We start from the raw sequence: 27,695 nt of genomic DNA on the forward strand, positions 1-27,695 counted from the left end.
TTGGAAGTCAAATGGAATCCGTTCCGGAAGTCCGTTCAACTTCCAAAACGTTCAGAAACCAAAGTGCGGCTTCTGATTGACTGCAGCCAATCGGAAACCACAGAAGCCCCATCGGATGTTCGGGTTCCAAAGAACGTTTGCAGATTGGAACAGTCACTGTTCCAAAATGTCCGAATACCAAGGCATTCGGGATCCAAGATATGACTGTATTGGTATATAAAGCCCTCAACAGCTTGAGACCAGATCACTTGAAAGATTGCCTCAGCCCATACAGTATGTGCCAACTCAACCACTTCAATCTGGGGAACCGGCGCTTTTACAATTGCCACATAGTGTTCGTTCCATGTTTGCAACAAATCAGTTCTCCAGAGTGACAGCACTTACACCAAAGTATTATAGGCAGGTGCCTTCACTATATTGTTTTGGCGTTTGCTAAAAACTTTGTTTAGGCAAGCCTATCCAGACACACAATTTTGACATGTATACTAACATGTAATTTTTTTTGGTATGTACAGTTTGAAAATTACTGATATTACTTAGATTTTGGAAAAAAGTAGAGCAACTTGTTTTTAACGTCTGATTTCATCAGTACTATATTTTTAATGTGTATTTCATATTCCTTTAATGTAAACAGCTTAGAGGTTTTGATGATTAAGCAGTATATAAATCCTGTTAAGTAAAATAAAATAAATGGCCAGGTAAACCCAGCCATGCTAAACATCCTAAAAAATCTGGACAAATAAAAATCTTCACTGGGGATAAAACAGTTGACAGACTGTACCAGGCAAGCATCCTTGGGCAGCATGTTCCAAAGGCAGGACACTACAGACCATAAGCTACTAAAGTCAAAGTGTCTCAAGGGGGAAACTGTATTGGTAGCTCTCTGAAGTCTTTAGTGACATTAATACTGATTTAGAGCCAAGCATGACAGACAATCTCATGTTGGCCAAGTACTTGTCCTCCTGTGGCACCACATCTGCCCTTCCTGCATCATTACCTCTGCATAGCAAATGCTCTCACCACAGCTCTAAGAGCCAAGGATGACTAAATTATAATTGCATTTTCAACATCTACACTACTTACTCATTCCTGTCAGGAGTATTTACAAGGCTATGGACCAAAGCATGACAGCAGTTATTTAGGGATGTTAATAATCTGTGGAACATGGAAGTGTTCTCTTCCATAACTGGGGAGGTGCTCAAACACCTTAAGAACGTGTGTACATGAGGTACCACCACATTATGCCACCCTGTTATGTTATTATGTTTCCATCAGTTTATTATGAACACAATGCTGGAATGGATTCAATGAGAACCTAATAGCTATTGTTACTCTTAGTACCTTTCATTAATTGGTCAAATCTCTTGGTGAATCCAACTGAATTATTGGCAAGATTGTATCTGGTACCAGGCAGCACAACAGTAGAAGTGTGCACTGTCCAATTTTTTATTGAATTGTAACTTGGGGTACAATTCAAGCACCCGACTGGGAGCACAGGGTTGAACAGCATGTCAGAGCCACTGCCGGCATTCAAAGATCCAGCAGCGGAGCAAGCCAATCGAGCGCCTGGGGCAGCGTGCATGCCCTGTGCCCAGAGGCGGGGCCAGCCGCCCACAGGGCAAGGCGGGGCAGGACGCTCCACGAGGCCTCCGAGGAGTCTGCCTGCCTCCTCCCACTCAGCCACCCTGCAGCTGAGGGGGAGGCGGTGGGCAGACCGTCTGGGGCAGCACAGAGCCTGCGGGCGCCCAAGCCACCACGTCACTCCCAAGAGAGACGCATGGCTTGGGCGCACTGCAGGCCCTGCTGTGAGTGCCGCCCATTTTGTCACCCCCCTCAGTGGTGACACCTGGCGCGACCCGCCCCCACTGCCCCCCCTTCAAAGACCCACCACTCACACTGGGCACGATGGAAGGTTGGGGAAGAGTAATTGTGCTGATTTTCATTGCACCACTTCCAGGCTGGCACAGCAGACAAGCACATCACTGGTAGCTGGACCAGCTGAGAATGCAGTGGATCTTTGGCTGGCTTAACTCCACACCCTCACTGCCTCCTTTTCCAAAATACTGTTCTGCGGGTGCAGAAGACACACCTCCGGAGCATCCAAACCCCTTCCAGCAACCCAGTAGGATTGGGATTGCTCTGTCCATCTGCAGTCCTAAAGTCACATACTAGAGTGTAAGTTCCATTGAAGTCTTTTGATTAAAGAAGCCAAGGAACATACTGTAAATAAAGCAAAGAACAAAGCAACCCATGCCATACATTAATTTCACTGGATGCCTCCACATTCCAACTCCATGTTCTGTTCTCCCCTTAATGGGCACCACATACTCATTTCTTATTTCTGGATTTCTTCTGCCTTTTTACATCTCCTTTCTCAATACTCCTCTGCTGATATCCGAAAAACTTCCTACCCCTCCAGCTCATACATCATGACTACAGTCATACCTGATGTTATGTTTGCTTCATGTTACTTTTTTTAGGTTGTGTCCCGCGGTGACCCAGAAGTACTGGAAAGGGTTACTTCTGGGTTTCGCCGCTTGCGCATGCGCAGAAGTGCTAAATTGCGCTTTGTGCATGCGCATAAGCGCCAAATCACACCGCACACCTGCACAGATACGGCACTTCAGGTTGCGGGCTTTTCATGTTGCGAACGGGCCTCCAGAACGGATCTCATTCGCAACCAGAGGTACCACTGTACTATTCTGCCAGCAATATTAACTCCTATAATTCTTGATCAACAACCACCAGTTTAATAAACTTTCAAATTCTCCTATGTGTTTCCATGATATTCAGGAAAGAAATCCTTACTACTGAAGTGCTTAGTGATTTATATGGTCTCTTAAAGGGCAATTTCAATCACCTGCTTTATTGCAAATTCATTGTTGCCATTATAGGACAACACGCAACACTCAGTCCATGAAGGCCAGTGTTCTGTGTAGAGGCCAGTGTAGTGAAGCCCAATTGTGTATATTGCTGACCCACAATCAAACAGTTGCATTGGGAACAAAACAGACTTTGCTGAGGGTTATTTTGCTCCTTACACGCAAACTGTCTTGGTCTATTGATAAAAATTAACCTATGCACTTGTTCATGACCAAATGAAGGCCTCATAAATCATGGCAGTTCATCTTATTCTTATCAGATCATCAAGTGGCAAGTTGAACCATCGTCAAAATGCACACCACCCACATTCAGGGCAGAATGCCAGGACTGACCACTCACCTCTAGTGTGATCTGTGCCAACACAAAATCTGGATTCATACTGATGGAGCTTTTCACGACCAACATAAAGAAGTCAAAACAGATGCCATCATCAGTTACTTTCTTCATAGTACTGGAAGTGCAACTATTTCTGCAGTCTTTAGGGAAAAATCAGTGTACAGATAAAATGTTCAAAGGCAGTATTTCACTAAATAGTTGCACTAATGGAAGGATTAGCACTAGCGGAATGGGATCCCCGCCCTGCTGTCCCCAGGTCTGCTCTGGGAGCTTGGTAGAGCCCCCAGAACAGATTCAGGGGGTGAATGGGGTGAGGAGAGGGGGAGATCATTCCATTGCACAAGCAGAAATCCTTGTAGTGACAGAACATTTTGCTTAGTTGAATAGATCCCAATGTTATTACCCAATGAAGAATAGTACAATCAATGTCTATGACTAAACTTAATGCCCAACTGTGTCTAGCTCTCCCATCTAAATCTCCTCCAAAGTTGTGCAACATATTTGGGGAAAACAGGAAGCAATTCAGCTGCTATTTTAACCAACATTATAGAAAACCCCCTACTTTACCTATACAGTAGCTGCTAGCTGCCATACCTCCTTCCCAAATTCTTCCACAACCACAAAGCCTTAAAAAGCACCCAGTCCAAAAGACCTGATGATTTAACCAGAGGGGTTCCACAGTTCTCCAGAATTCATCATTTGGAAATCACCGCAAATTTACCAGTATGCACATATTTAGGGTTGTTCTAGCAACTTATGTCACCACAAAAAGATTGAGACACAAAATGGATTAAAGGAAGGGCCTTGGAATCACCTCTAGTCAATCCCAATAAGCAAAAAAGTCTGGATGACACCCACAGTTCCATCCCACAACTGCATAAACTGAGAAACCAGTAGATGTGAACAAGCAAAGTCAGGCTGATTTCAGATTTTTAGTTTTTCCAACACTGCATTGGTTTATTGAACAGCACAACTAAAACCTCATTTGTCCTTCTGACACAAGAACAAATACTTTTAAACATATAAAACAATGCAATTCAAATGTGTATTTAAAAAATATGTGAGATTCTGAGAAAAACACCAGCTGTTTCAGGTGAGTTTTCAATGACCATTATTCAAATTAATGGAAGGTGGTCCATTCACTTTCCCCGTGAATGCTCCACACCGTTGTAACATTTCAATTTCCCTGGGGCAGGGAAGAATACACTTTTGTTGTGCATACAACATGCAGTGTAACATCCAGACAAGTAAATGTGACATAGTCATGTTGGTAAGGAAGGCACAAGTAAGAGCATATAATTTTCTCATTAAAAAACCCCATTTTATTTATACTCTTGTTTTTAGGGAATTGTTCAATTTATGCTAAAGTGCTTTTATATTGCATGATAACTTTAATAACTTTTTCAAGAAGTAGGTTAAAAATATTTAGCACCAATTAAAATATTGGGGGGGGGGGCGGGTAAAAACTACTGTGCTAAAATAGTGCTGACTGGCAAAGGGGTGATTAAAAACATTTCTTTTTTTGCTAAAATTCATTTTCTTTTATGCATTCTTGTGCAAATATGTGGTTTTTAAAATGGTTTTAGCAAACTATGAGATTAAAAACACACTGTTAGAATGGCAGAAACTGGAGATGTAGCAGCACTGAGGTTCAGATGCATGGCAATAGGCTCACTCAGCAGATACAACTCTGTACATTTCAAAACCATGCATTTTAAAAAGAAATGGAAAAGTAACACTAAGGCACCTTAAACCCACCGGCACTGTGCTTTCAAAAACAAACAAACCCCAAAGTTGGCTTTTGAGCAGACTGAGAACATCAGTTTGAGGTCATATAAATGGCCTGGAAAAATGTGAGCCAACAAAACATGGATTAAGCCTCTCATGTGGACATGCCCCAGATATCAAACCATATTACTAAGGCACTGCTTGGTCAAACCAGTGGGGATGGGAATCTTAATTCAGCACATCCAGTCTCTACAGTACCCATGCTTAATTGAGTGTGATTTTGTACTCTCGGGGGAAGTGGCAGGAATTGTGCACTACACATAGGCAATGCTGCTACAAAGCAGGATAAGGATTTAATTATACGAAATCCTACATCATACTTTAATTTGGGGGAGGGGTAGAGGAATTTCCTCTGGCCTATAGGTAGCCCTAGAATACCATCTGGATGAAGACAACCATTTATAGAATCTCACGGCTTGCAATCAAAGAACTGCAATTTGATGGAGAGAGGGAGGGGACTGAGCCATAAATAAAGCACAATGAATTTACAAACCCGAAAACAGTTTCGTGAGCAACCTTGCTTAAGGCTACCAAGACAGCTTTTCTTGTATGCTAAGTGGAAGGTTTAGGAATCTCCAAGAAGAAATGCATCCCCCTCCCCTAAAAGGAAACAGCAGCTCCCATTTGAGCCTCTCTCTAGCAAACTGCTTTCAGTTTACTTCCAACCAGAAAAAATGGCATAAAAGTTTTAGATCAGAAGCAATCAGTATAGCATGAGGTGTAAAAAACAAAACACACCACTCTGTTTTTATTTTAAAAGCTTACATAAAATAAGCACTTCAAGCGAGGTAACATGTCCATTATGTCTTGGCAGAAAGAGTTTTGCACAGCACTTAGGACCAACACACACAGGATTTAAACACTGAGACATTTCTTGTTTTGCAAAGCACTCTTTCAAACGTGAAAGTTCTAGTGTTTTGATCATATACCTTGCATTCCAGTTGGTCCTCTAACGACAGCCCTTTGGAAAGTCAGCTGTTTCCCTAGCTACCTTTATATGTTTGCAAGTCAAGAATATACAGTAGCAGCTCCATGAGATAGCGGCTTGAGAGATTTTAAAATTTCTCATCAGCTATTCAAAAGGCACAAAAATAGAACTGGATGTGGAAAAGATAATGTGCATATATTGTCAAGTGTCTACCTATACAATGCTATACATGGGTTCACACAGATGGGGGGGTCCTACAACTCTACCCAACTTAGTGCTCTATGTCCATCATCCTTGACCATTGGCCATGAAGGCTGGGGCTGATGGAGTCCAACTGTGGTTGGAGGGCAGGTTTACTGACTGCAACTGCCGCCCAATACCATAGCACATCAACCATTGTTGCATAGATCTCTCCAGATATATTAACTTAGACAACCAAACAGCAGTTGTAAGTCAGTGCACAAGAACATTCAAAGGGAGATATACAAAAACTCTCTCCTATAGATCACGGCTGTCAGAGATGTTGCTTGAAACAGCTCATGTCCAATGGATCTGTGTGCCAATAACACAGCAGTAATTTCTGCCAGGCAGCTGTCAAATTCTGCTTTATATACAGCTTTTCAAAAATGGTACAAAGTGGAAGGGCTAGTGCTGTAGTTCAGGTGTATGACTGTATCGTATATACTTTCACCATCATGTGGAAAAGGAACTATTTCTAGAAAGCCCTTAGGTTCTTCTCCTACCACTTACTTAACTAGTGCAGGCAGAAGTTTTAAAGACCTCAAATCTTTGTAATTTGTACTTCCAATTGCACGAAGCAATCTGAGGCTAGTTTTACTGTGCTCCCATTTCAAAGAGTACAATGAGATATTTGAATATACCGAAACACAACCAAGTTATCTAACATTGTTTTTTCTATAGATCCCTCTTCAATAACATGGTGCCGTCCAGATGTTTTGGACTACAAGTCCCATCAGTTCCAATTGTTGGGAATTGTAGTCCAAATCTTCTGGAGGGCACCACGTTAGTGGTCTATAGAGTATCCCCTTTAAAAGCATTTAGCTTGAATTTCTCTGTGGTTAGTACTTCTACCTGCAGTTTTCAGAAACAGTGCAAAGAAACTTGCCTTCACTATCATTTAAAAACATTAAAAATAAAGTTATTACCATCTTGAACGATATCTAGAGAGATTCCAGTTCCCCATCCACTGCTTGTTATCCTTTTAGCAGCAACTGTTTAATAAACTTTATTTACAAAATACATAACCTGTAATACCCTATAACAAGAACGAGTCCAATGGATAAATAATGTGCCTTCTTGTCTACATAACTGAGAAAATGGTCCGAATATATATTTTATATCTTATCCAGAAGTTGTGCCCATTAGCCTATTCAGACAGAAAGTTTGAAATAACTGTAATGTTATCAGGCAAAGATTCAAACATTGCAAGGCTTTAATAGATCTTTCTTTTTTGGCCTGAATAGATTTGCTTTTACCCAATGATCCAGGAAATTTCAGAGTTTGGTTGAATATGGTCACATTATTCATTCAAGGAATCTTTTACCCATTACACATGCATCTCCTGGGCTGTTTAATTTTTAAAAAACAGATTAAGAAATTTAAGCACCCTAAGACAACTCACCATTTTGAAAAGTTAACCTTCCTGAATTATGAATTTTTAAAAACTGGTAAATTACAATTTTGTATTTTCTGCAAAAACAAAGGGCAGGAAATGGCTGGTAGCAAAAAGGTACAGGAGAGATTTAATTCTTGCCTTCTGTCCTGCTGTGTTCCCTATTCTGCGTTTACCCCCTCGGTTCACTAAAACCCATCGACGTGCTTTCAAGAAAGCATTGCATGATGGCTATCTACACCCACATATTACGGCCTCCGAGAGGAAGTAATTTATCAGAATATGAAAGAGGCAAATGAGATCCTAACAGGGAAAGGGCCATAAAAACATAAAAACATTGCTACTGCTCTAATAAGGTGCATCAATGCAAAGCAGTTTACAGCTTTTACCTCAATTCATTGCTGGGCTCACTAATGAAATGGTCACAGGAAAAGGACCTGACAATTGTATCTCCCACATAAAAGAAGGGACAGAAAAGAGTCCCTTGTGGTTTTTTCCTTCAGCTTAAATGCAGCCATTCTCAGAAAACACACACACAAAAGCAGCAATAGGCTAATCCTGGCAAATATGGCACCTCAAGAAGGGCTGTGGTAAGAGAGAGTTGTGCAGCTGTGTCACAAGGGGGGGGGTGGAGAATCACAGCATGTTTCCACAGAGGATACATTAAAGGCAGTCTGCTTCAAAGTGCAAGATTTAGCACGTACGCTGGTTAGACACAGCCAGGTTACCCACGGCTTTGCTTTCAGAGCTCCTTGTGTCCATTCTTCCTGCTGCATAATCTTCAATCAACTGTGGTGGAGACTTTCCCACAAGTACAAAAGGCTGCAGCGAGCAGAACAATCTCCTACAAGTTTGCCCAACTTGCAATGAGGAATATAGAATGGCAGAAGTGTACCCCAGTGGCCCATAAGCAGGCAAGACTGTGGCTTCCATCAATCTTGCTGGGATGCCTTGGTCTTCTATTGCAGCTTATGGCAATGCCATGAGGCAGTTCAGTACTACTTCTTAAGAAAAGACAGTACTAAGTTTCAAAGGCGCTCTCGACCTCTGATCAGATGCAGAAGCCTAGGGAGGTGCAACTAGCAGCACCCCCAACTGGGCGCGGCAGCAGCTTGATGTAGATTGATGTAGTCTCCACGGCCTGAAAGAGTGATGTCCGTGTCACCTGACGACGTCAACAACATCATCATCATCTTCTCAATAAGGACTCTAGGAAGAAGCAGGATTAGGTTAGAAAGAAAGAACAGACAGCACACATTCCCCAGCATTCCAGGAACCAAATCACAGGGGAGGACTCTCGGCTGGGGACCCCTTCTGTTCAAACCCAACACAATGTGACTGTGGGGTTCTGCATTTACCTCTGAGAAAACATTACCTTATTGACAGACATTGTTTGCAATGAAGTTGTTTCTCTGGCAAGAGGTGGGCTTGCTGAGGAATGAACACCATCATGGACCCAAAACAACTTCCATTTTTTAAAAATAAGCAAGGCTGTGGTGCCTTACCTACAGAGGGTACAAGCTTGTTCCATCTACTGACCTAATCACCTGAGACCAAATCTCTATTGAGCATTGCAACCCAGACCCTGGCCTACAGCCAAAATGGTAGCCGTATCACTGCAAATCACTTAAATACCTGTGGCGCTGCCTGTCTCACTCCAAACCTAGCTGCAACACTGCATCATAGTGAAAGCATGACTGGATATTTTGGAACTGAGTGAAGTTGGAATTCTCTTTTTAAAGACCTCACCTCTTTTCTCATATGTTATCCATAGGCCCATAATTTGGGGATAATTACCCCTGGAAAAAACATTCAAAAATTCAATTTGCCTACCTCATCGACTCATTTACATTCTTGTTTTCCTTGACAGAGGTTTCAATCCATCCGGTAAAGCCATTCTCTTTACTGAACCGATCAATTTCTTCTCTGGTCACAGCCCATGGATAAAGGTCACACTGGAAAAGAGAATTTAGGAAAGTACAAGTTCATCTTTTAGAACAGTCAGGAAGAGGTGTACAATTCGTTTTCTGCCTCTGCCACAAATCTGCACACAGCCAGATCTATCCACCAGATTATAAGGTAATGCTATAACTATTTGTGCTGCCGTAGTTTGGATTAGAAGGGTAAAAGGATGAGACATCTATGCCTCTTCTGCCCCGAAAAATTTCTTATTACTGTTCAAAATAAACTCCTCAAATTCAAAGCAGAGTTTGATAAATGTGCAGATATTTTATATCCTAAGCAGATGTTTCAAATATGTTTTTTTCAGGGTCATGAAAGATGCCCACTTGGGAATTTCCTCACTTCCTTAGTGATATCAGGGACAATTTTAGATGGGGGGGGGTGAAAGAAAGGGGGGGGAGAGAAAGGGATCCTTCTCCTGCACACTTTTAGCTCTGCAGGCCTCAAGACCTTCCCCACCCTCCCTTTTAAAAACTGTGGGGAGATAGAACTGGGTCAGAGGCCAGTGAGAAGACGCATTCTCCAAGCTCTGTTCCATGCCCTCTTCTTTTTAGGCCCCAACCCTAATTCTCAGCTGCTGCCAGTGTTCACTGATAGCATGAGGACAGCACACAGGCACTGCTCTTATCTCCCCGCGCTTTAGGGGAGTTTCAGAGAGCTTATCGCCTTTTTAAAAAGAAAGAAAAACAGCTGGAAACACTCAGTCTACGGCCACTCACTTTATTAGCCAGCAGCAGACAAGGAACAGGGCTTCCATCCGGCAGCTTCAGTTTGCTGTCCAAATCATACTTCCATTTCTGGCAGCTGGTGAACGTGCCAATACTGGTGACATCAAACATGATCACACAGGCTGATGCCTCTTTGTAATACAGCCGAGTCATAGACGTGAAACGTTCTTGACCTGGGGAGGGTTTAGGTGACAAAGGAGTTTTAGCATTACCTCAGATTCATTCCTAGGCAGCTTCCCCCTCCACATTTTTTTGATCCAACATCAAGGGAGTTGTATCTACTTTACTGCCTTCTGGCAAGGACAATGGAAAACTTGACAAAGTGGGATGACTCGTTCACAGGATGGTCAAACCGTGGTCCTACAGATGTGGCTGAACTACAGCCTCCATTATTCCCAACCATAGGCCATGCTGGCTGAGGCTGATGGGATTTGTAATCCAACAACGTCTGGAGGGCCACAGGCTACCTACCCCACCCTAAAGATTTAATGCACCAATGGATAGGAAGATGAAGCAGTGCCGGATTTATGTATAAGCTAAACAAGCTATAGCTTAGAGCCCCACTCTCTTGGGCCCCCCCAAAAAAAACTTAAAGGGAAAAAACTGGATGTGCATTCCAAAACATAAGATAAAAAACAAATAAAATAAAACTTATATACAGCAACAGTGTTTTGTGTTGTGTAGGCTCCTATTGGTTACGTACAAATGGCTTTAGATACCTATTAGGTCCATAAATTACCATATAGCATATTTTCAACACAAAAAACAGCGATAATTTGTTGCTGACAAAGGACAGCTGGGCATATAAAGGGCCCCATTATCTTCAGTAGCTTAGGGCCTCATCAAACCTAAATCCGGCCCTGAGATGAAGGGGACCAAAAGAAACCTGCAAGAACTACTAGGATTCCCAAGTTAATCCACGGTTTGGAGTTCACCAATTTCTGTACTGCACCAAAGAAGAAATGTTGTCGCTTGTGTCTCCCCTCCCATTGCAGCTGCCTGTGCCAAACTCACTCTTTTGAGGGAGAGGGGAAACTGCCTCAAGAATTTATTTTTTTATATCAGTCATCCTTACTGAGAAGTCATACTGGTAGGTAAGTAACAAACCCTACACATTGCTGAGTTTTGTTTCCTAATTTTATGGCAGCAGCTTCGATTGCTGAAGAGACAAGCTACTTTTTAAATGGGCTGTCTCTTTGGCAGTGGAATGACAAAGCAAACAAATACACATGCCTCTTAGTCACCATTAATTGTAATAACCATCCATCAGCACCATTTTTAAGGCGTTCCCCCAAAATTGCCATTTCCAGACTTACACAGGAAATTGCAAGAAGCCTAGAATAAAATTTAAAATATTAACAGATGCAAAGGAAAGAGGTGGATTTGCCCTGCCAGACTTTAAACTTTACTACGAATCAGCAGCTTTTTGCTGGTTGAAAGAATGGCTACTTCTTGAAAACACAGACATTTTGGACTTGGAAGGTTTTAATAATGTATTTGGATGGCATGCATATCTGTGGTATGATAAGGTCAAAGCGCATAAAGCATTTAAAAACCATATTGTTAGAAAGCATTGTTTAATGTTTGGATAAGATACAAGGATCTATTGGAAAATAAAACCCCAAGGTGGCTGTCACCGATGGAAGGGAAAGCTCAGAAAAAGCTCAATATGGAGGCTAAATGGCCGAAATATTGGGAAATTTTGGAACAAGATGGAGATAGATTGAAATTGCAGAGTTTTGAGAAACTAAAGAACAAAGTGCGAGACTGGCTTCATTATTATCAGATAATGGAGGCATATAATTTGGACAAGAAAATTGGCTTCCAGGTGGAAAAATCAAAATTAGAAACAGAACTGTTAGAACCCAAAACTAAGACTTTGTCAAGGATGTATAACTTGCTGTTGAAATGGAACACTCAGGATGAAACAGTGAAATCTGTTATGATTAAATGGGCACAAGATGTTGGACACAATATTATGTTTGCTGACTGGGAACAGTTATGGACCACAGGTATGAAGTTTACGGCATGTAATGCCCTAAGAGAGAATATTATGAAAATGATATACAGGTGGTACATGACCCCAGTCAAGCTAGCAAAAATCTATCACTTGCCCGATAATAAATGTTGGAAATGTAAAGAAACTGAAGGTACATTCTTTCACCTTTGGTGGACGTGCCCAAGGATTAAGGCTTTCTGGGAGACGATATATAATGAATTGAAAAAGGTATTTAAATATACCTTCTTGAAGAAACCAGAGGCCTTTCTCCTGGGCATAGTCGGCCAATCAGTGTTAAAGAAGGATAGAACTTTCTTTATGTACGCTACAACAGCAGCAAGAATACTTATTGCAAAGTATTGGAAGACACAAGATTTACCCACCCTGGAAGAGTGGCAGATGAAGGTGATGGACTATATGGAATTGGCGGAAATGACTGGCAGAATTCGAGATCAGGGAGAAGAGTTGGTGGAAGAAGACTGGAAGAAATTTAAAGACTATTTACAGAAATACTGTAAAATTAATGAATGTTAGAATGATGTTGGATTGAAATTAAGTGGTTTCTAGCTGTAATGGTATAAAAGAACATGAAAAAAACGGTTTTTTATAAGTAAAAATCTAATGTTATAATAACTTAAGATTAAAGATCTGGGTAGAATAAAGAGGGAAAGAAACTGCTAAGTTAATAAATTGAACTGGAATACAAAAAAGGGAGGTAAGAGGCGGTCCGGGAAATAAGTTAATGAAAAATAATGTGATGAAAAGATTGGTTGTTTTTAATTATTTTTATTTTGTATTTTGTATCTTTTTCTATTTTGTAATGTAAAAACCCTAATAAAAATTTTATATATATAAAAAAAGGAAATTGCACAAACTGCATCACTAAAGAGGTGAAACACAACAACACATGGATGAAAATTAGACAGCTACTGTGTGGGGGAATTTTCTACCACTTCTTTGATCTATCTTTGATCTATCTTTGATCAATAGAAAAAGACAAACAAATCTGGGGGGGAAATCTCATCCACCACAAACCAACAAGTGACGCTTCAAAGCTTACCTGCAATATCCCACAGCTGCAGCCTCACTGTCTCAGACTCTGACCACTGTACCACCTTCAGAGCAAAATCCACTGGACAGCCATGGAAAGAAAGAAAAAGATAAAACCAGTTAGGGGTTGAATAAAATCACTGTGTAGTATGCTCCGCTTATGAGCACTTTTGCTTCAGGCCTGAGGGGCCTTAAAGGAGGATTAAACAAATGCATGGAGGGTAAGGTTCTCATGATGGCTAAGCTCTGCCCTCCATGATTGGAAGCAGTAATGCATCTGAATACTAGTTGCTGGAAACATCAGGAGCACGGCGTTCTCTTGTGCTTGGGTCCTGCTTGCAGGTTTCCTACAGGGATCCGGTAGGTCAGTGTGAGAACAGGATGCTGGAATACATGGACTAGATCAGGCATAGGCAAACACTGGCCCTCCAGATGTTTGGGACTACAATTCCTATCGTCCCTAGCTAACAGGACCAGTGGTCAGGGATGATGGGAATTGTAGTCCCAAACATCTGGAGGGCTGGAGTTTGCCTATGCCTGGACTAGATCTAACACTCTCTTTTTATGTTCTTATAACGGATATTAAGGCACTACAGACTGCTGTGCAACACAGCAGTTGCTTCTACACTGCTGCCTTGATGCTATTCACGTTCTTCCTTCCAGCAGATGTTAAGCCCAAGCTATAGCATTTCTTGAGTACTGCTGACCTCAAAGCGTATGTTTATGCTCCAGTAAATCACAGAGAAGTGGTGGAAACAGACAACCATGTAGATGTCACTTTAAAATTCCATTCCACTCCCCCATACAGCTTTAACCACACGGAGAGAAGTCTACAACCATGTGACAAACCAACCGCTTCTCCAGATTCCTGTGGCCATCTGTTGCTATCCCAGACAACTATGAAACAGAAGTGTGTGCACACATTATGTGCATGCTCACACAAGTAATACATCCCAAATCCTGAATGATTGCTTCTATGTTCATGGATCCAGAATTATTTCCACCTGAAATATGATAACTAACAGCAAGAGTATATATATAATAATTTCCCCTTGAGATAGAAGTCTTACATGTTTCTCAGTAAGACTTTTTTAAAAAACTCCCATCAGTATACCATGTTGATATGTGCAGTGCCATTAATTCTGAATTTTTAATGGTTGCAACCCACCCCCGGAACCTGTTAGTGAAGGGTGGGAATAAATTTAATAATAATCATTTATTGATTGATTGCATATTTATGTCCTACCTTTTCTCCAAGGAGCTCAAAGTGGTATACATAGTCCTCCCCCTCATTTAATCCCTACAACAAGCCTGTGAGGCAGATTAGGCTGAGAGTGACTGACCCGCCCAAGGTCTCCCAGTGAGCTTCATGGCTGAGTGTGGATTCGAACCCTGCTCTCCCAGGTCCAAGTCCAGAATTCTAACCACTACACCACACTTGCTTGGTTCTCAATCACTCTGGGTCATCATAATCATCATGGTACAGTACAGTCTTGGGCAGACATGTCAGGTAAAAATAAGTAATAATAATTTATTATTTATACCCCGCCCATCTGGCTGGGTTTCCCCAGCCACTCTGGGTGGCTTCCAACAAAACATTAAAATACAATAATCCTTCAGATATTAAAAGCTTCCCTAAGGTAAGGCAAAGAAGGGGTAGATAGCTGAGAGCTCTCTCCTCTTCAGGTACTTTGCCCAACCAGCAAGATCAGGGCTTGGCAAGGTTTATCTTGCCTGGGCCAGATTGGTCCCGCAGAGATCCCTCTGTGCGTGCCTGTGATTTTCGGCACCGCGGAAGCAAGTCACTGTGCTCCACTGGCTTAGCGCAGCGTGCGAGCGGGCACCTTGTTTGGGGAGCAGCTCATGGGCTGGTCAAACGACCTCCACGGGCTGCTTCCGGCCCATGGACCTTAGGTTGGTGACCCCTGAGCAAGATGCTCTACCAAGCAGCTCTCCCACCTGGCGGTGGTGCTTCTGAATGGCAGATTGGTCCACTGCAAATCAGCAACCATTCACAGTTTAGTAATTTAGGACGATGTCTTATATTGAGTCAGACCACTGGGTCCATTTAGCTCATTTGTCTACACTGACTGCCAGCAGCTCTCCAACAGGAAATCTTTCCAAGCCCTATCTGGAGATGCTGGGAAACTTCTGCATGCAACACAGATGCTTTATCATTGAGCTACAACCCTTCCTTAAATTTAATTGTGGATGAGGGAGTGAAAGCAGACCTGGGGGGATGAACTAGGGGAGAACTGATGTGACCCAGCTTTGGGTACCTGGTGCAGCATCAACATAAGCTTGTAACTGACGCTTGGCCAGAGAGACAAAACAAGAAACCCTCTGGTGTACTGCTGACTTCGGATCCTCTCTGCACAAACTGGTGGTGTCAGAGAAGCCCAGGATGGCTGTTTCAAAGGACTCAATATTCATGGTTGCCATAATACCCATGGAGCTGTTTCAATACATTACTGACCCACCTTTATGTAAAAGTTTCAAGAGGTTTTTTTTTGGGGGGGGATACATCATTGACCCAACAATATGATAAGGCTTACGTTAAATCTGTGGGTGTGAGTTGTAATAACCCTATTTCCCTGTGACCTTTGGGGTTGATGGTACAAGTCCTTCCCTGAAGGGTTGGAGGACTTGAAAAGCTTTTCCACCCAAGAGACTAATTAAATTGAAGGGATTCCTGAATTTCCCCAATAAATTGTCCATTTGTCAGGTCTGTCCATCCTGCCAAGGCCTCAGTCTCACTGTGGCAACGACAAGATGGAGACAGCTGTCAAAACAATCAACCTTTTCATCTCAGTGGAACTCAAAAAGGGCTCTTGGGTTTGCTGGAGATAGTTATGAGAAAACTTCATCTGCTGACCTTCTGCCTGTCAATTTTATCACTGCATATGCCCTTCCCTGATTTATTTTGAGTCCACCATCTCACCCATTTACAAGAAGAAACGGTTTAAGCTGTTGAATTTCTGTCCACTACAGCCGTCAAAGGCACAAGACCCCTGCTCTTCCCCACAAAGCCAAATCTAAACCTTTCAAAGAACTTAGGTTTCACGAGTCATAACCCAGATGTGTTTCTGGTCATCAATGGACCACTGCTTAGAAATGCAAATAACTGTGAAGTATAAAAATGTCTTAAATACAAATATATTTTTGGCTGGCAATTCTACATTCAGTGCAAGCCCAGGCATGGTATTTCAGATGGCTGTGTGTGTGTATGAAGGGATTTAATGTTAATAAGTACAGCAATGTTGTTAGCACTAATCAAACAGTCATCCAAATACACCCATTTAAGTGTTTATACCAGAAGCAACATTTTCCCCTTTGAGCGGGAGAGAAATTAATCACCAATGCCCCACCACAGCTACTACAGTCTTAACATTCCATACACACACGTATACAGTATTTCTGCAAAATGCCTTCTACGCTGCAGGGTACACTACTGATTGCATTCACACAGCACTTTATTCCAGTTTCCCAGTATTTCCCTAACTGTCAATTTTTGCATTACATTTGATCTTTCACACAATGTAAAAGCAACTTCCAGAAATTCACCAAAATATAGAATAGAGCTGGCTCTGCTTTCGTTTCCATGTTATTTGCAAACAGATTTTTTCTGGAAGCAAATAACACTGAAATGACCCCCTACATTTGTGCTATACTCCACTATATTTCTGAAAGTGGCTTTTACATTGTGCGAAAACTCAAATATAATGCGGAAAGTAACAGGTAGGGCGATGTCGGGAAACCAGAATAAACTGCTGTGTGAATGAGCCTCTGTCTCAACCCCTTCTCCCCAATGTTAGCATATTGCAAGACTGATGCAACCCGTACTTTCTCAACCACAATACTACCTTCTCCTCCCCACCAAAGAGCTAGGGATATAGTAATGATGGATTCTATTTGCATTAGCATGGTAATTTAATATGTTTACATTTCCAGGGGGGGGACACACATCATTTTTTGCATGAAATTAAGCGCGGGTGGCGCTGTGGTCTAAATCACAGAGCCTAGGGCTTGCCAATCAGAAGGTTGGCGGTTCGAATCCCCGCAACGGGGTGAGCTCCCGTTTCTCGGTCCCTGTTCCATGCCAACCTAGCAGTTCGAAAACATGTCAAACTGCAAGTAGATAAATAGGTACCGCTCCAGTGGGAAGGTAAACGGCGTTTCCGTACACTGCTCTGGTTCACCAGAAGCGGCTTAGTCATGCTGGCCAAATGACCTGGAAAAACTGTCTGCGGACAAACGCCGGCTCCTCGGCCTTTAAAGCGAGATGAGTGCCACAACCCCAGAGTCGTCCGCGACTGGACCTAACGGTCAGGGGTACCTTTACCTTTTAAGCCTGAGTTAGAATTAAATGTTGTCTTTGCTGTGACCTTTTGCTGTTGGGTGGTCATGTTCCTACACAGTCACAGTTACACTGAAATCCTACAACTCCAAAAGTTAAAGCCTTTGCTCACAAGGGAATTGCTCCAGCCCCCTGATCATTTTGGCTGCACTTTTCTGCACATTTTCTATTCCATACAAAATCCAGATGTGTCCAGACCTGTACACATGCTACCTCTGAACAGAGTAGGAGGAACCTTTGTTCTCCTTGGGGGTTGTCACTTATTACAGCCAATAGGTGCCCTCGACACTTGTGGAATCACAATCTACGCTGCACTTGCAAAACAAAGATAGCACTGTCTAGCGCTTTCTTTTTTCTTAAAAAAAATGTTTAGGGGTATTCTCATTTTCCTACTCATATTGAAATACTGCCCCTCAATGAGGCCGAACTTAGATTCACAAAATGTTTAGGGGTATGTGTACCCCTGCATATCCCCAGAAAAAAGCACTGGCACTGCCTAGAAACCACAACACATTTTTGTTGGCTCAGTACACCATGCCTTGACTGCCAAGAACATACAATATCCCATAATGGAAGCCCAACCCCAGGCAAAGAATGTGTGGCCTGCACGCTTCAATTAAGCAAGAAAGGGCATTTAGTTTGCAAAATAAAAAATAAGCCAGGTGAGCACTCTTGTGACAAGTCTATAGTATGTTCTCAGGATGAGCTGCAAGTTCATTAATATCTACTGTCAGGGGCTCAGGAGCAGAAGCACAGGGGAGAGAGGAAATGGAGAGCGAAGGGGAGGAATCCGAGGGCAGCGTAGGGGAGTATGACAGTGACCCGAGAGATTCCATGAGCTTCTCCAGCGAATCAGAAGATTCCCAGAAGGGGGCGCCGATGGTGAGGGCAAGGGGAGTCCCAGGGGGGACGCACCAGAAGCAAGGGGCCAGCAGGGACTCCCAAAGCAGCAGCGGGGGATCAGGACCAGCTTCCCCACCAGAGCGTAGTGGGGGGGAAGAGTCACATGTGTCAGGACCAGCGTCTCCTCCAGCGGGGAGAGAAGATGAGTCAGGGCTGACCACGCCCCCATCGGAAAGTGGGGAAACGGAGGGGAGGTCAGTTCCAGCTAGCCTCCCCGAAGGGGGGAGCAGTGACAGCAGCAGTGTAACGGTAAGAAGGAAGGTGGCAGGCTGGGCGCGCGCGCCAAGTTCAAATGTACAGGCGCGTGGGACAGCAGGAAACCCGGATTGGGAACCAGGTCCTAAAGCCCGCCGGAGGGAGGGGGAAGATTCAGGGGACTCAGCGTCAGAAGAGTCTAGGAAGGGCGAGACCCCGACGGACAGGCGGACCCAGAGGAGGAAAGAACAAAGGAAGAGGTGGAGCAAGGCTAGAGTCTTAAACTGGTGTCAGGGGGGAGGAGATTCAGACGGAGCTTCGGCGGTCTAGAGTTTGAGACGTAGGGCTGCGCGCTGCGGCTGTGGAAGTGAAACTGAACTTCAATAAAGACTTTTATACTTAACAACGAAGCGGCGTTGGTCCTTTGTGAGCTGGGACCTAGGGCAGCTCTGACATCTACATATTATAATATTATATAAACACACACACAGGCAGTTTGAGGACTCTAGCTGAAAAGCAGAATATAAAATCTACCAACAAAATACATATTTGATGGATCCAAGCCTCTAACAGCAATGCTGGCAAACAGCCATAACGTTAAAATAAAATAAGCTGTAAACTTGTAAGTGGAACTTTCCTCCCTCTGCCTCCTATAAAGATGAATCTATTGCAAATGACTCCTTGTCCAGTTCCTCCCCATTCGCCTCTTCATTGGATCCTCTTAGTTTACCCTGCACTTCAGTGAAGTGTGTTTAAGGAGCATATTCTGTGAAGCCTTAACCCCCAACAGAAAGAGCAGCCAGAGATAATCAGATCATTTTGATTCGGGTCACCCTTATATAAAGGGGTAGTTTAAAGTAAGACGGCTGGCCCGGCTAATCTTGCCCTAGTTTGGTTCAGTTCTTTGACTAATGATCTTATAGACTTAAGCGGAACTAAAGAAAAATATCAAAAGGACTCTTTTATAAACTTCTTCTAAACAGAACTAAAGAGAAACATCCAACGTGTTCTTTTAAAATTAGGCAGCTGGTAGAAACAGAATTCTGTTAAAGGACTACTTGCAACATTAACAGGTTTATTTTCCATCACTCAGCCACATAGCCTGAATCAGAGACTACTGTGGCTGTTTCCCACTCACAGACCAAATAATAAAAAATAAAATTGCATTCCAGCAAGTGTGTTAGGACCCCTGAGAATGATACTTCCCCTCCCCACAGAGCACAACAGGAACAAAACTAAATTAGACCACAGCTATTATCCAGTCCAGTGGATCTGAAACACACTGCAAGTTGTGCATCTCTCTCTTTTCTTTTCTTTTTTTAAAAAGGCAGGCTGCGGAGAAGAAAAAGATGGCAAAGCGTCTCCCCCCTCCCGTCTCTACTGCAACTGATCAAAGTGGGGTGTAAACGAATCCTTTGCAGGCATAAAACTGGGGCCTTTGTACATCAGTTTCTCAGTGGGGTCTGGACTTCACTTTAATGACCTCTGACCTACTTATTCATTTGTGATTTTCCAACAGGGAGTTAAAAGGTAATAGGAAATAGTGGGGAAGCTGCACTTACCCATATACTGAAATTCTATCACACCGGGAGGCTGTTTAGCCAGAGATTTGGTGTCTTTCTATAGCTTGTGAACTATTCAGCCACAGTCCCTGTGAAGCTTTCAGTAGCATCAAACACAGCTTTTATAGACAAATCTGTTCCATACCCAGGGGCATCTTCTATATGCTGCAGACTCTAAGGATGTTGAAGGTTGCAGTGTGGTTGTGCCAACATCAACTGACCCAAGGATTAAGTAAACAATTGAAGCCAATGCTTGTTCCTTGTATCTTTCCCCTCCTTGACTCCCAGCGGCAAGCTCCCTCTCCTCCCTTTGTTAATGATTACTGTTCATTTTCAAAAGTTTTTCCCCAGACATACAACAGTACAGTGCACAATGTATTAATCATTTTTTTCATTAAAAAAAACACCACAAAACACATAACTATAACAATAACAATACAGCTTTCACCAATACATTGGTACCTCAGGTTACATACGCTTCAGGTTACAGACTCTGCTAACCCAGAAATAGTACCTCGGGTTAAGAACTTTGCTTCAGGATAAGAACAGAAATCATGCTCCGGCAGCACGGCAGGCCCCATTAGCTAAAGTGGTGCTTCAGATTAAGAACAGTTTCAAGTTAAGAACGGACCTCCGGAACGAATTAAGTACTTAACCAGAGGTACCGCTGTATGAAAGAGGCAATACTTTACACGCTAATAAGACCAACTGCTTTACAGACACCAGAAGCAACTCAGGAGAGAAGGTGACTTAGTAATATGTCCTGCCTGCAATAAAACACGTCTCTACCCTATCGGTCTCTACAGTCACAGCAGGCGCTGTGACTCTCCAATGGTTGGGCTTTACTCCCAAAGGCTCACTCTTCCACTGTCTCCCAAGATGTCAACAATATGTCCAACCAGAAGTTGTTCTGAGAGACTGATGGCTGCACAGCCCCTCTCTGACCAGCTATATAATGCAAAAAGGGATCCCAAGGCCACATTCACACACAAATCAGGGGTCGGCAAGGTTTACCGGCCATGGGCCAGACCACTCCCATGGAGATTGTCCGTGGGCCGGACTGGCGCAGTGCAATACCAGAAATAGAGTCTGCGCATGTCCGCGGCGCTGGAAATTGCATCTGTGCATGCCCGCGGTGCCTGAAATTGCACCTGCGCAGAAGCAATTTCCAGTGTCTGGGCATGCACAGACACGATTTCCAGTATCTGCGTGTGCACAGACATGATTTCTGGTGTTGCGCTGCAAGTCCCTGTGCTGTGCCAGTTTAGCACAGTGCGCGGGGGGCTCGCCGAGCGGGCAGCTCAGTTCATGGGCGGCTCATGGGCTGGTAAAACGGTCTTTGTGGGCCACATCTGGCCCATGGGCCACATGTTGCCGACTCCTGACTAAAATCTTCAGAGCAATCTGAAGATGTGGAAACCGTAGCTCTGTGAATAGGGGTCTCAGGGTCTCCTAACAATTGTCAGCACTGTTAACAAATGACAGCTCCCAAAAATCTCTGGGGGAAGCCACGACTGTTCAAAGAAGCATCATAGTATTTTTAATGTGCGGCGTGAACATGGCTCAACTGTCTGCAAATGCGTCTCTCTCTTGCTCTCACCCCTCATTTACTTATATTTAAATACTATTACCACTCTTACATAAAAATATCAAAGTGGTTTGCAACCAAAATGCAGAAAACTCTGCATTCTTAACTACCTGCCTTGATGGAATAGGAAAGTTTTCAGCAGGTGTTTAAAAGTTGAAACAGAAGACGCACCTGCTGACTCAATGTCTCTGCATCACTGTTTCTGCTATGTGCACACCTTGGACCACCAGCCTTGTACTGAAAACTGTGATGATCCTTTCCAGTGGTGTGTGATCTCTAAGCAAGTGGCTGCCAGCAAATAACAAATTCAGTCTTTATCGAGCAATCCTCACATAGCCTCTGGAAATACTGGAAGGAGGACAAGGCCATGATGAAACTTCTAATTAACAATGGCTGAAATTTCCTGGAACACCCACCTCAGTTGGACCACAGGGCACACCCACCACATGTTGAACTTTGTGCCAAATCGATTGCATCCTCTCCAACACAACCTACTTAGAGTCCTAGCCATGTGACCTAGTTTCTGCAGCATCGTGTACCAGTGATAAATCAATTTCAGCATGGTTTCCCTCAGTCTCGCAAGGATGGATTTCAAAAGCAGTGTTAGAAATTCAGATATATAAGCTAGGCGGCCAAACAGCACCTTAAACCTAGGTTATGGTTACCACAACAGTATGTGTATTCACCAGGGGGTTGCATAGATGAGACTTCCAACATTACAATTCTATGATCTCAACTATATTGCTTGACTTTAGCTTCGTCTTACAACAATTCGCCTGCCCTAGTACGCAAGAAGGAGAAACACACAGGGGAAATGGAACAGGTATTAACTATGGACTAAGGCAGAGGTTTTTAAACTGTGATTGCCAACCCAATGCCCAGAAATCTCCACGTAGTCGCAACTGGACCTGGACCAGTAGCAAAACACACCTGGGGAATTTCAAACACTGTTCAAAGGCAATCTCAACCACACAGCAATCCAGGTATTTCCCACAGTGTCATACCCAAGATCTCCCTCCAGACTTTGCACAATCTGATTAATGACCAAAAGGTCCCAGACAGGACAAGAGAGTCCAGTACGCTAACATGACCCCTTTCAGGTTAGGCTTTTCGTTAATGCACCAGGTGAGATCCTTAGGAATAGTCCCCATTCTTTACAAAGCTTTACAGAACACCTGAACCTGCATTATTTGTAGTCAATGAAATGGTACAGCGCTCAGCTCAATGTTGAGCTCCACCTAAAGGTTGGCCAGCTATAAATATATCATTTATTTGATGGAGACCCTTGCTCTCTCACTTGCTGCACTTTACCCAGATGATCAAAACTTGTGTGGCACAAAAAAGGGTAGTGGCAGTGTTTTGCCCATTTCTGCCACAATTTCAGAGTTACTCTCAAGAAGGAATTCAAGATCGCTCTAAGTTTTCCCTGGGTGGCCCTGCTTCATGGCCCACCTTCCCACATTTTTAATAGTTTTTAAAGGCATTACTGTTTCCAGTAATTTAAATCATTCCCCTTCATTGAAAACGACAAGAAATCATGTTAACCAGTAGCTACCAATATAAACAATCAAATCTAGATTTCACAATAGACCACTTTTTGCCTCTTCTACAGATCATTGCAAATTAAGCAACATGGGTTACAGCAATCCCATGCCTTGCAGGACAGGGCTCTTCAGAAGGTGCTTGCTTTGGGGCATTTAGAATCAGAAGGGAAGAGATTTCACAAAGGGTTAAAGCAAGGACTAGCTCAGCAGCCATGATTCAATTTAATTAAAAGCAGCCGTGAGTTCCCAAGATGAAAAACTGCTGTTGGAAATGATGAGAGACTACCAAAGCAATCCTGACCAGTAGATCTGCTGGCTGGAGTGGATGGGGTGGATGTCTCTCTCTGCCAGAAGGGGTGGGGCACATCTTCATTAGTTAGAGTTTTCCCCAGGCAGTAGAACTATCACTGGCAGTGTTTCTGTTGTTTGTAAGCCCAAAACAGGCTGCTCCAGGCCAGTGTTAGTCGACATTTTGGATCTGATGAATCCAAAGCCTCTTCATTCTCCCAAGAGGTCCATCAGACCCATCAACTGCATCAGCCAGTTAATACCTGCCTTCAGGGGCAAGATTTGAAACCAAGATCTACCAGGAATAAACAAAAAAAAAAAGAGTCATACACACACATTAAGCCCGGGCTGCTATGAGCCAGGACAGCAACAGATGGGTGATAGCTCCAATGATGTATACAATTGCTCTGCCCATTCTTTGCAAGCAAGTTCAGAAACGCCCTTTTCCAAAAACACAAGGTTAGAGTATTTCCTCTGGCCTAAAATATGATGGAATTTCTCTTAACGATTTGATAATTGATCTATGGAATTCTTTGATGCAAGTCATATGATTCATGAGAGCTACAAACGTATTACCTTTCCATTCCATCCTTCCTCCAAGGAACTTGAGGCGGAATAGACAGCTCCCTCCCTTGTGAGCAAGAACCCTGTGAGGCAGATTAGGCTAAGAGCTGCTAACTATCCGAAAATCACACAATGAGTATAATGGCTGGCGTAGGGATTCTGATTTAGAAAAGGGTGGCTCATTGAAAAAGGGCTCTTGCACCTTTAATAATGGTGGTGAAGAGGGATTCTCAGCAGGTATAGCTTGCTGTGCAAAGTGAAGGAAGTCCCATCCTAATATTCACCCTGCCACTCCAAAAAGTGGCCCCTCTTTCTAGAAACTGGCTCTCAATCTACCACAGAAACACAAGCAGTTCAGAAGACTTTCATATTGAAGCCAAAGGAGACTGGATATCTGCTTTGGCTTTTTACATCACAATCCTGAGAAATTCACTCGGCACCACCGTCCTGGTTTTCAAGCAGAGTTTGGATGGCTATCTGCAATGTATGATCTAGTATGATAAATGATTCCAGCATTGCAAAGGGGCTGGAAAAGAGGATATTGGGGCCCCTTCCAACTCTATGATTCCATAAATAGAATCTGAAGATATTTCAAGAGGATGCACTTTAAAAAAATGCCACCACCAATCAAACATGTATAGTGGGAAGAGTGTAGCTGCTTCCACACGCTTGTCTTCAGCTCTGAAATTAAAACAGAAGGAGCCATAACTTCCAAAGCAAAAATACTGGTGAAATTCTGGTAAAAATAGTAAGTCTTAGACACACACACACACACACACACACACACACACACACGAAACCAGGCTAGTCCTTATGCAGAGAACCAGTGTTTCACAATATAGTTTCTCCTATGGAACAAAAAAGCTTGAATGTTGAATGTTAGATTGCAATTATTTAAGAACTAGCAACTACAAGATCATCTTGGCTATCTCTTAGTGCTTAGGTGATTGAGCCTGAGCTTCGACTGCCACCTCCTCACCACGAACCATTTTAATTTCTTCAGTAATGTTTTATTTTGGATTTAATGTTTTAATGTAGATTGTGAACTGCTTTGAAATTTTTTAAAAAATATAAAGTGGTATAGAAATTAAATGAATAAATACATGCATGGCTATGAGTAACTATGGACATATTTAAACCAGGACATCTCAATGGCGTTTTGCTACCCAGTATGAGGGGGTGGTTTTATTTCAACAGAGGTGCAAACACAAATGAAACACCAAAGGAGGAAGTGAGAAATGCAATATCCGAAGAAACAGGAACAAAAATAAAATACAAGAGAGCAACACTTTTAATTGAACTAACCCCCTGCCACTTAAGAGTATGACAGCTTTTGAGTTCCACAGAGCTTTTCATCAGATGGAATGCAATCAAAAGGCAGATATTTGCAATACACAACACTTTTACAGCACTAGAACTGTGCCATTAAATCTGTTATTAGAGCTCATCATCTATTGCAAATAAGTTTGTTGTTTTTCCAGGGGCGGCGGCGGCCGGGGGTGGGGCAGAAATCCAAAACAACTCACCTCCCACCGTCGACTTGTAGTGTTTGTTGAAACTATCGTTGGCATATCGCTGGACCAGTGACGTCTTCCCAACTGTGGCATCCCCAATAATCAGCACTTTGAACATATGGTCGTGATGGCCCATGGTTTGGAACAACCAAGTAAACTCAAGGCAGCGCACGTCGCCGTTTCCTCAATTCTTGGGAGGGGACAGCAGCCACGTGGGAGGCAAGGACTCCTCACTTTTCCCTAGAGGGCGAAAAAAAAATATGTGCATTCAATAGCAGCCTCCAAAGCCCAGGCAGGCGATGCAGAGCTTAGCGCTTCTCGGTTTTCCATATGGAGTAAGCAATCACCTCCCTCCAAGAAACAGGGATCTTGCGAAGCCACCGAGCACCACGGGGTTGGGGGGTCAGTATGCAACTTTTATGTTTAATTGTTCACTCCCTCCTGCAGGTCCAGCTCTCGCTGAACGCAGCGAGGCAGCAAGCAGTGTTTCCAATTATTTGCACCCAGGAGAAGACTCACCAGCCCTACCTTACGCGTTTAAAACGCACCAAGCGGATCCCAAAGAGGAGTTCTCCACCCGACGACTAGCGAAAGCAAACACACTGTCAGCAGCAGCCGGGCGCTCGCTGGGGAGGAAACCGAAAGCGTTCGCATTGCCGTTTGCATAGAAAGAGGCTTAAGCTCTTGATAGGATCCTCATCCTGCAACTAGCGCGCCTCTTGCCTCGGCTTCTGCGCTGCCGAGCTTTTCCGCATTCTCCTGGCCGTCATGTGAGAGAGGGCGGGGCGGCTGCCTCGCCCCGTCGGAGGAACTACAGTACCCAGCATGCATAGGGCGAAGCGCCCCCTATTAAATCCGTAAGCCGGAGCGGCTGCCTCATGGGAAATGTAGTGTTTTAGGGAAGGAAAAGTGTAGCCGCGGTCTGTCCTTCAGGAGGCAGGCAACGCGGCTCGTGCTATGTATAGATTTCTATATAGTGCAGTGTTGGTAGGGCCGGATTTAGGTTTGATGAGGCCCTAAGCTACTGAAGGTCATGGGGCCCTTTATATGTCCAGCTGTCCTTTGTCAACAACAAATTGTCGCTGTTTTTTGTGCTGAATATATGCCTTTTGGTAATTTATGGACCTAATAGGTATCTAAAGCCATTTGCACATAACAAAATATGTGTTTTATCGAAGTAATTGTTGAACTGAAATACAATTAAGAAGTATATTAATAGTGACATTTGGGGGGGGGGCCAAGAAAGTGAGGCCCTAAGCTATAGCTTGTTTAGCTTATATGTAAATCCGGCACTGTGTGTTGGTGTATAAAATCTCCTCCAATGCTGGTTGTTGCATTTTGAACTATTATTATTTATTAAATTTGTATACCGGCCTTCACCCGCAGGTCTCAGGGCAGTTCACAACATAAAAATACAAGATAAAAGCACAAAATGCATGATAGAAACAAGAATGAAAAAGCACAAACCAATAACCCTTCTCCTATACAGTGGTACCTTGGGATGTGAATGGGATCCGTTCCGGAGCCCCATTCGCATCCTGAACGCAACGTAAGACACGACGGCACGTCTGCATGTGCGCGGGTGCGTTTTGCCACTTCTGCGCATGCACGTGACATCATTTTGAGCGTCTGCGCATGCACGAGCAGCAAAACCCGGAAGTAACGTGCTCCGTTACTTCCGGGTTGCCGCGGAGCGCAACTCGAACATGCTCAACCCGAAGCACATTCAACCCGAGGTATGACTGTATACACATTTAAAAGGGGTATAAGATGCCAATCAGCCAAAGGCCTGGTTAAAGAGGAATGTTTGTGTCTGGTGCCTAAAGGAGTTTAATGAAGGTGTCAGGTGAACCCCTCTGGGAAGAACATTCAA

The 27,695-nt window shown here is 43.4% G+C and overlaps 1 protein-coding gene across 3 annotated transcripts; it reads right to left on the reverse strand.

Moving 5' to 3' along the window:
* Positions 1–5,268: 5,268 nt before the first annotated feature.
* RAB29 (RAB29, member RAS oncogene family) lies at positions 5,269–26,459 on the reverse strand. Of its 3 annotated transcripts, none has more exons than XM_053393340.1 (6): positions 26,371–26,459; positions 25,835–26,062; positions 13,318–13,389; positions 10,250–10,431; positions 9,402–9,523; positions 5,269–8,777 (listed from the first exon to the last, which is right to left on the reverse strand). In XM_053393340.1, exons 2-6 carry the CDS (start codon positions 25,956–25,958, stop codon positions 8,648–8,650), a joined length of 630 nt encoding a protein of 209 aa, XP_053249315.1. In that variant the 5' UTR covers positions 25,959–26,062; positions 26,371–26,459; the 3' UTR covers positions 5,269–8,647. The 3 variants fall into 3 exon arrangements, with proteins under 3 accessions (XP_053249315.1, XP_053249314.1, XP_053249313.1); XM_053393339.1 differs by having other exon boundaries at positions 26,351–26,459; XM_053393338.1 differs by having other exon boundaries at positions 26,342–26,459.
* Between the last annotated feature and the right edge of the window lie 1,236 nt (positions 26,460–27,695).

Source organism: Podarcis raffonei, chromosome 6 (assembly GCF_027172205.1).
Source record: "Podarcis raffonei isolate rPodRaf1 chromosome 6, rPodRaf1.pri, whole genome shotgun sequence".
NCBI classification, from domain to species: Eukaryota; Metazoa; Chordata; class Lepidosauria; order Squamata; family Lacertidae; genus Podarcis; species Podarcis raffonei.

Bases quoted from the DNA above. Each gene is read 5' to 3' on its own strand.
- RAB29 (XM_053393340.1), bottom strand. From the start codon at position 25,958: ATGGGCCATCACGACCATATGTTCAAAGTGCTGATTATTGGGGATGCC. The intron at 13,390-25,834 runs GTGAGTTGTTTT...ATGGCTGTCCAG, and splicing joins CTACAAGTCGACGGTGGGAG to TGGATTTTGCTCTGAAGGTG. The intron at 9,524-10,249 runs GTGAGTGGCCGT...TCTCTTTTCCAG, and splicing joins GTCTGCTGCTGGCTAATAAA to TGTGACCTTTATCCATGGGC.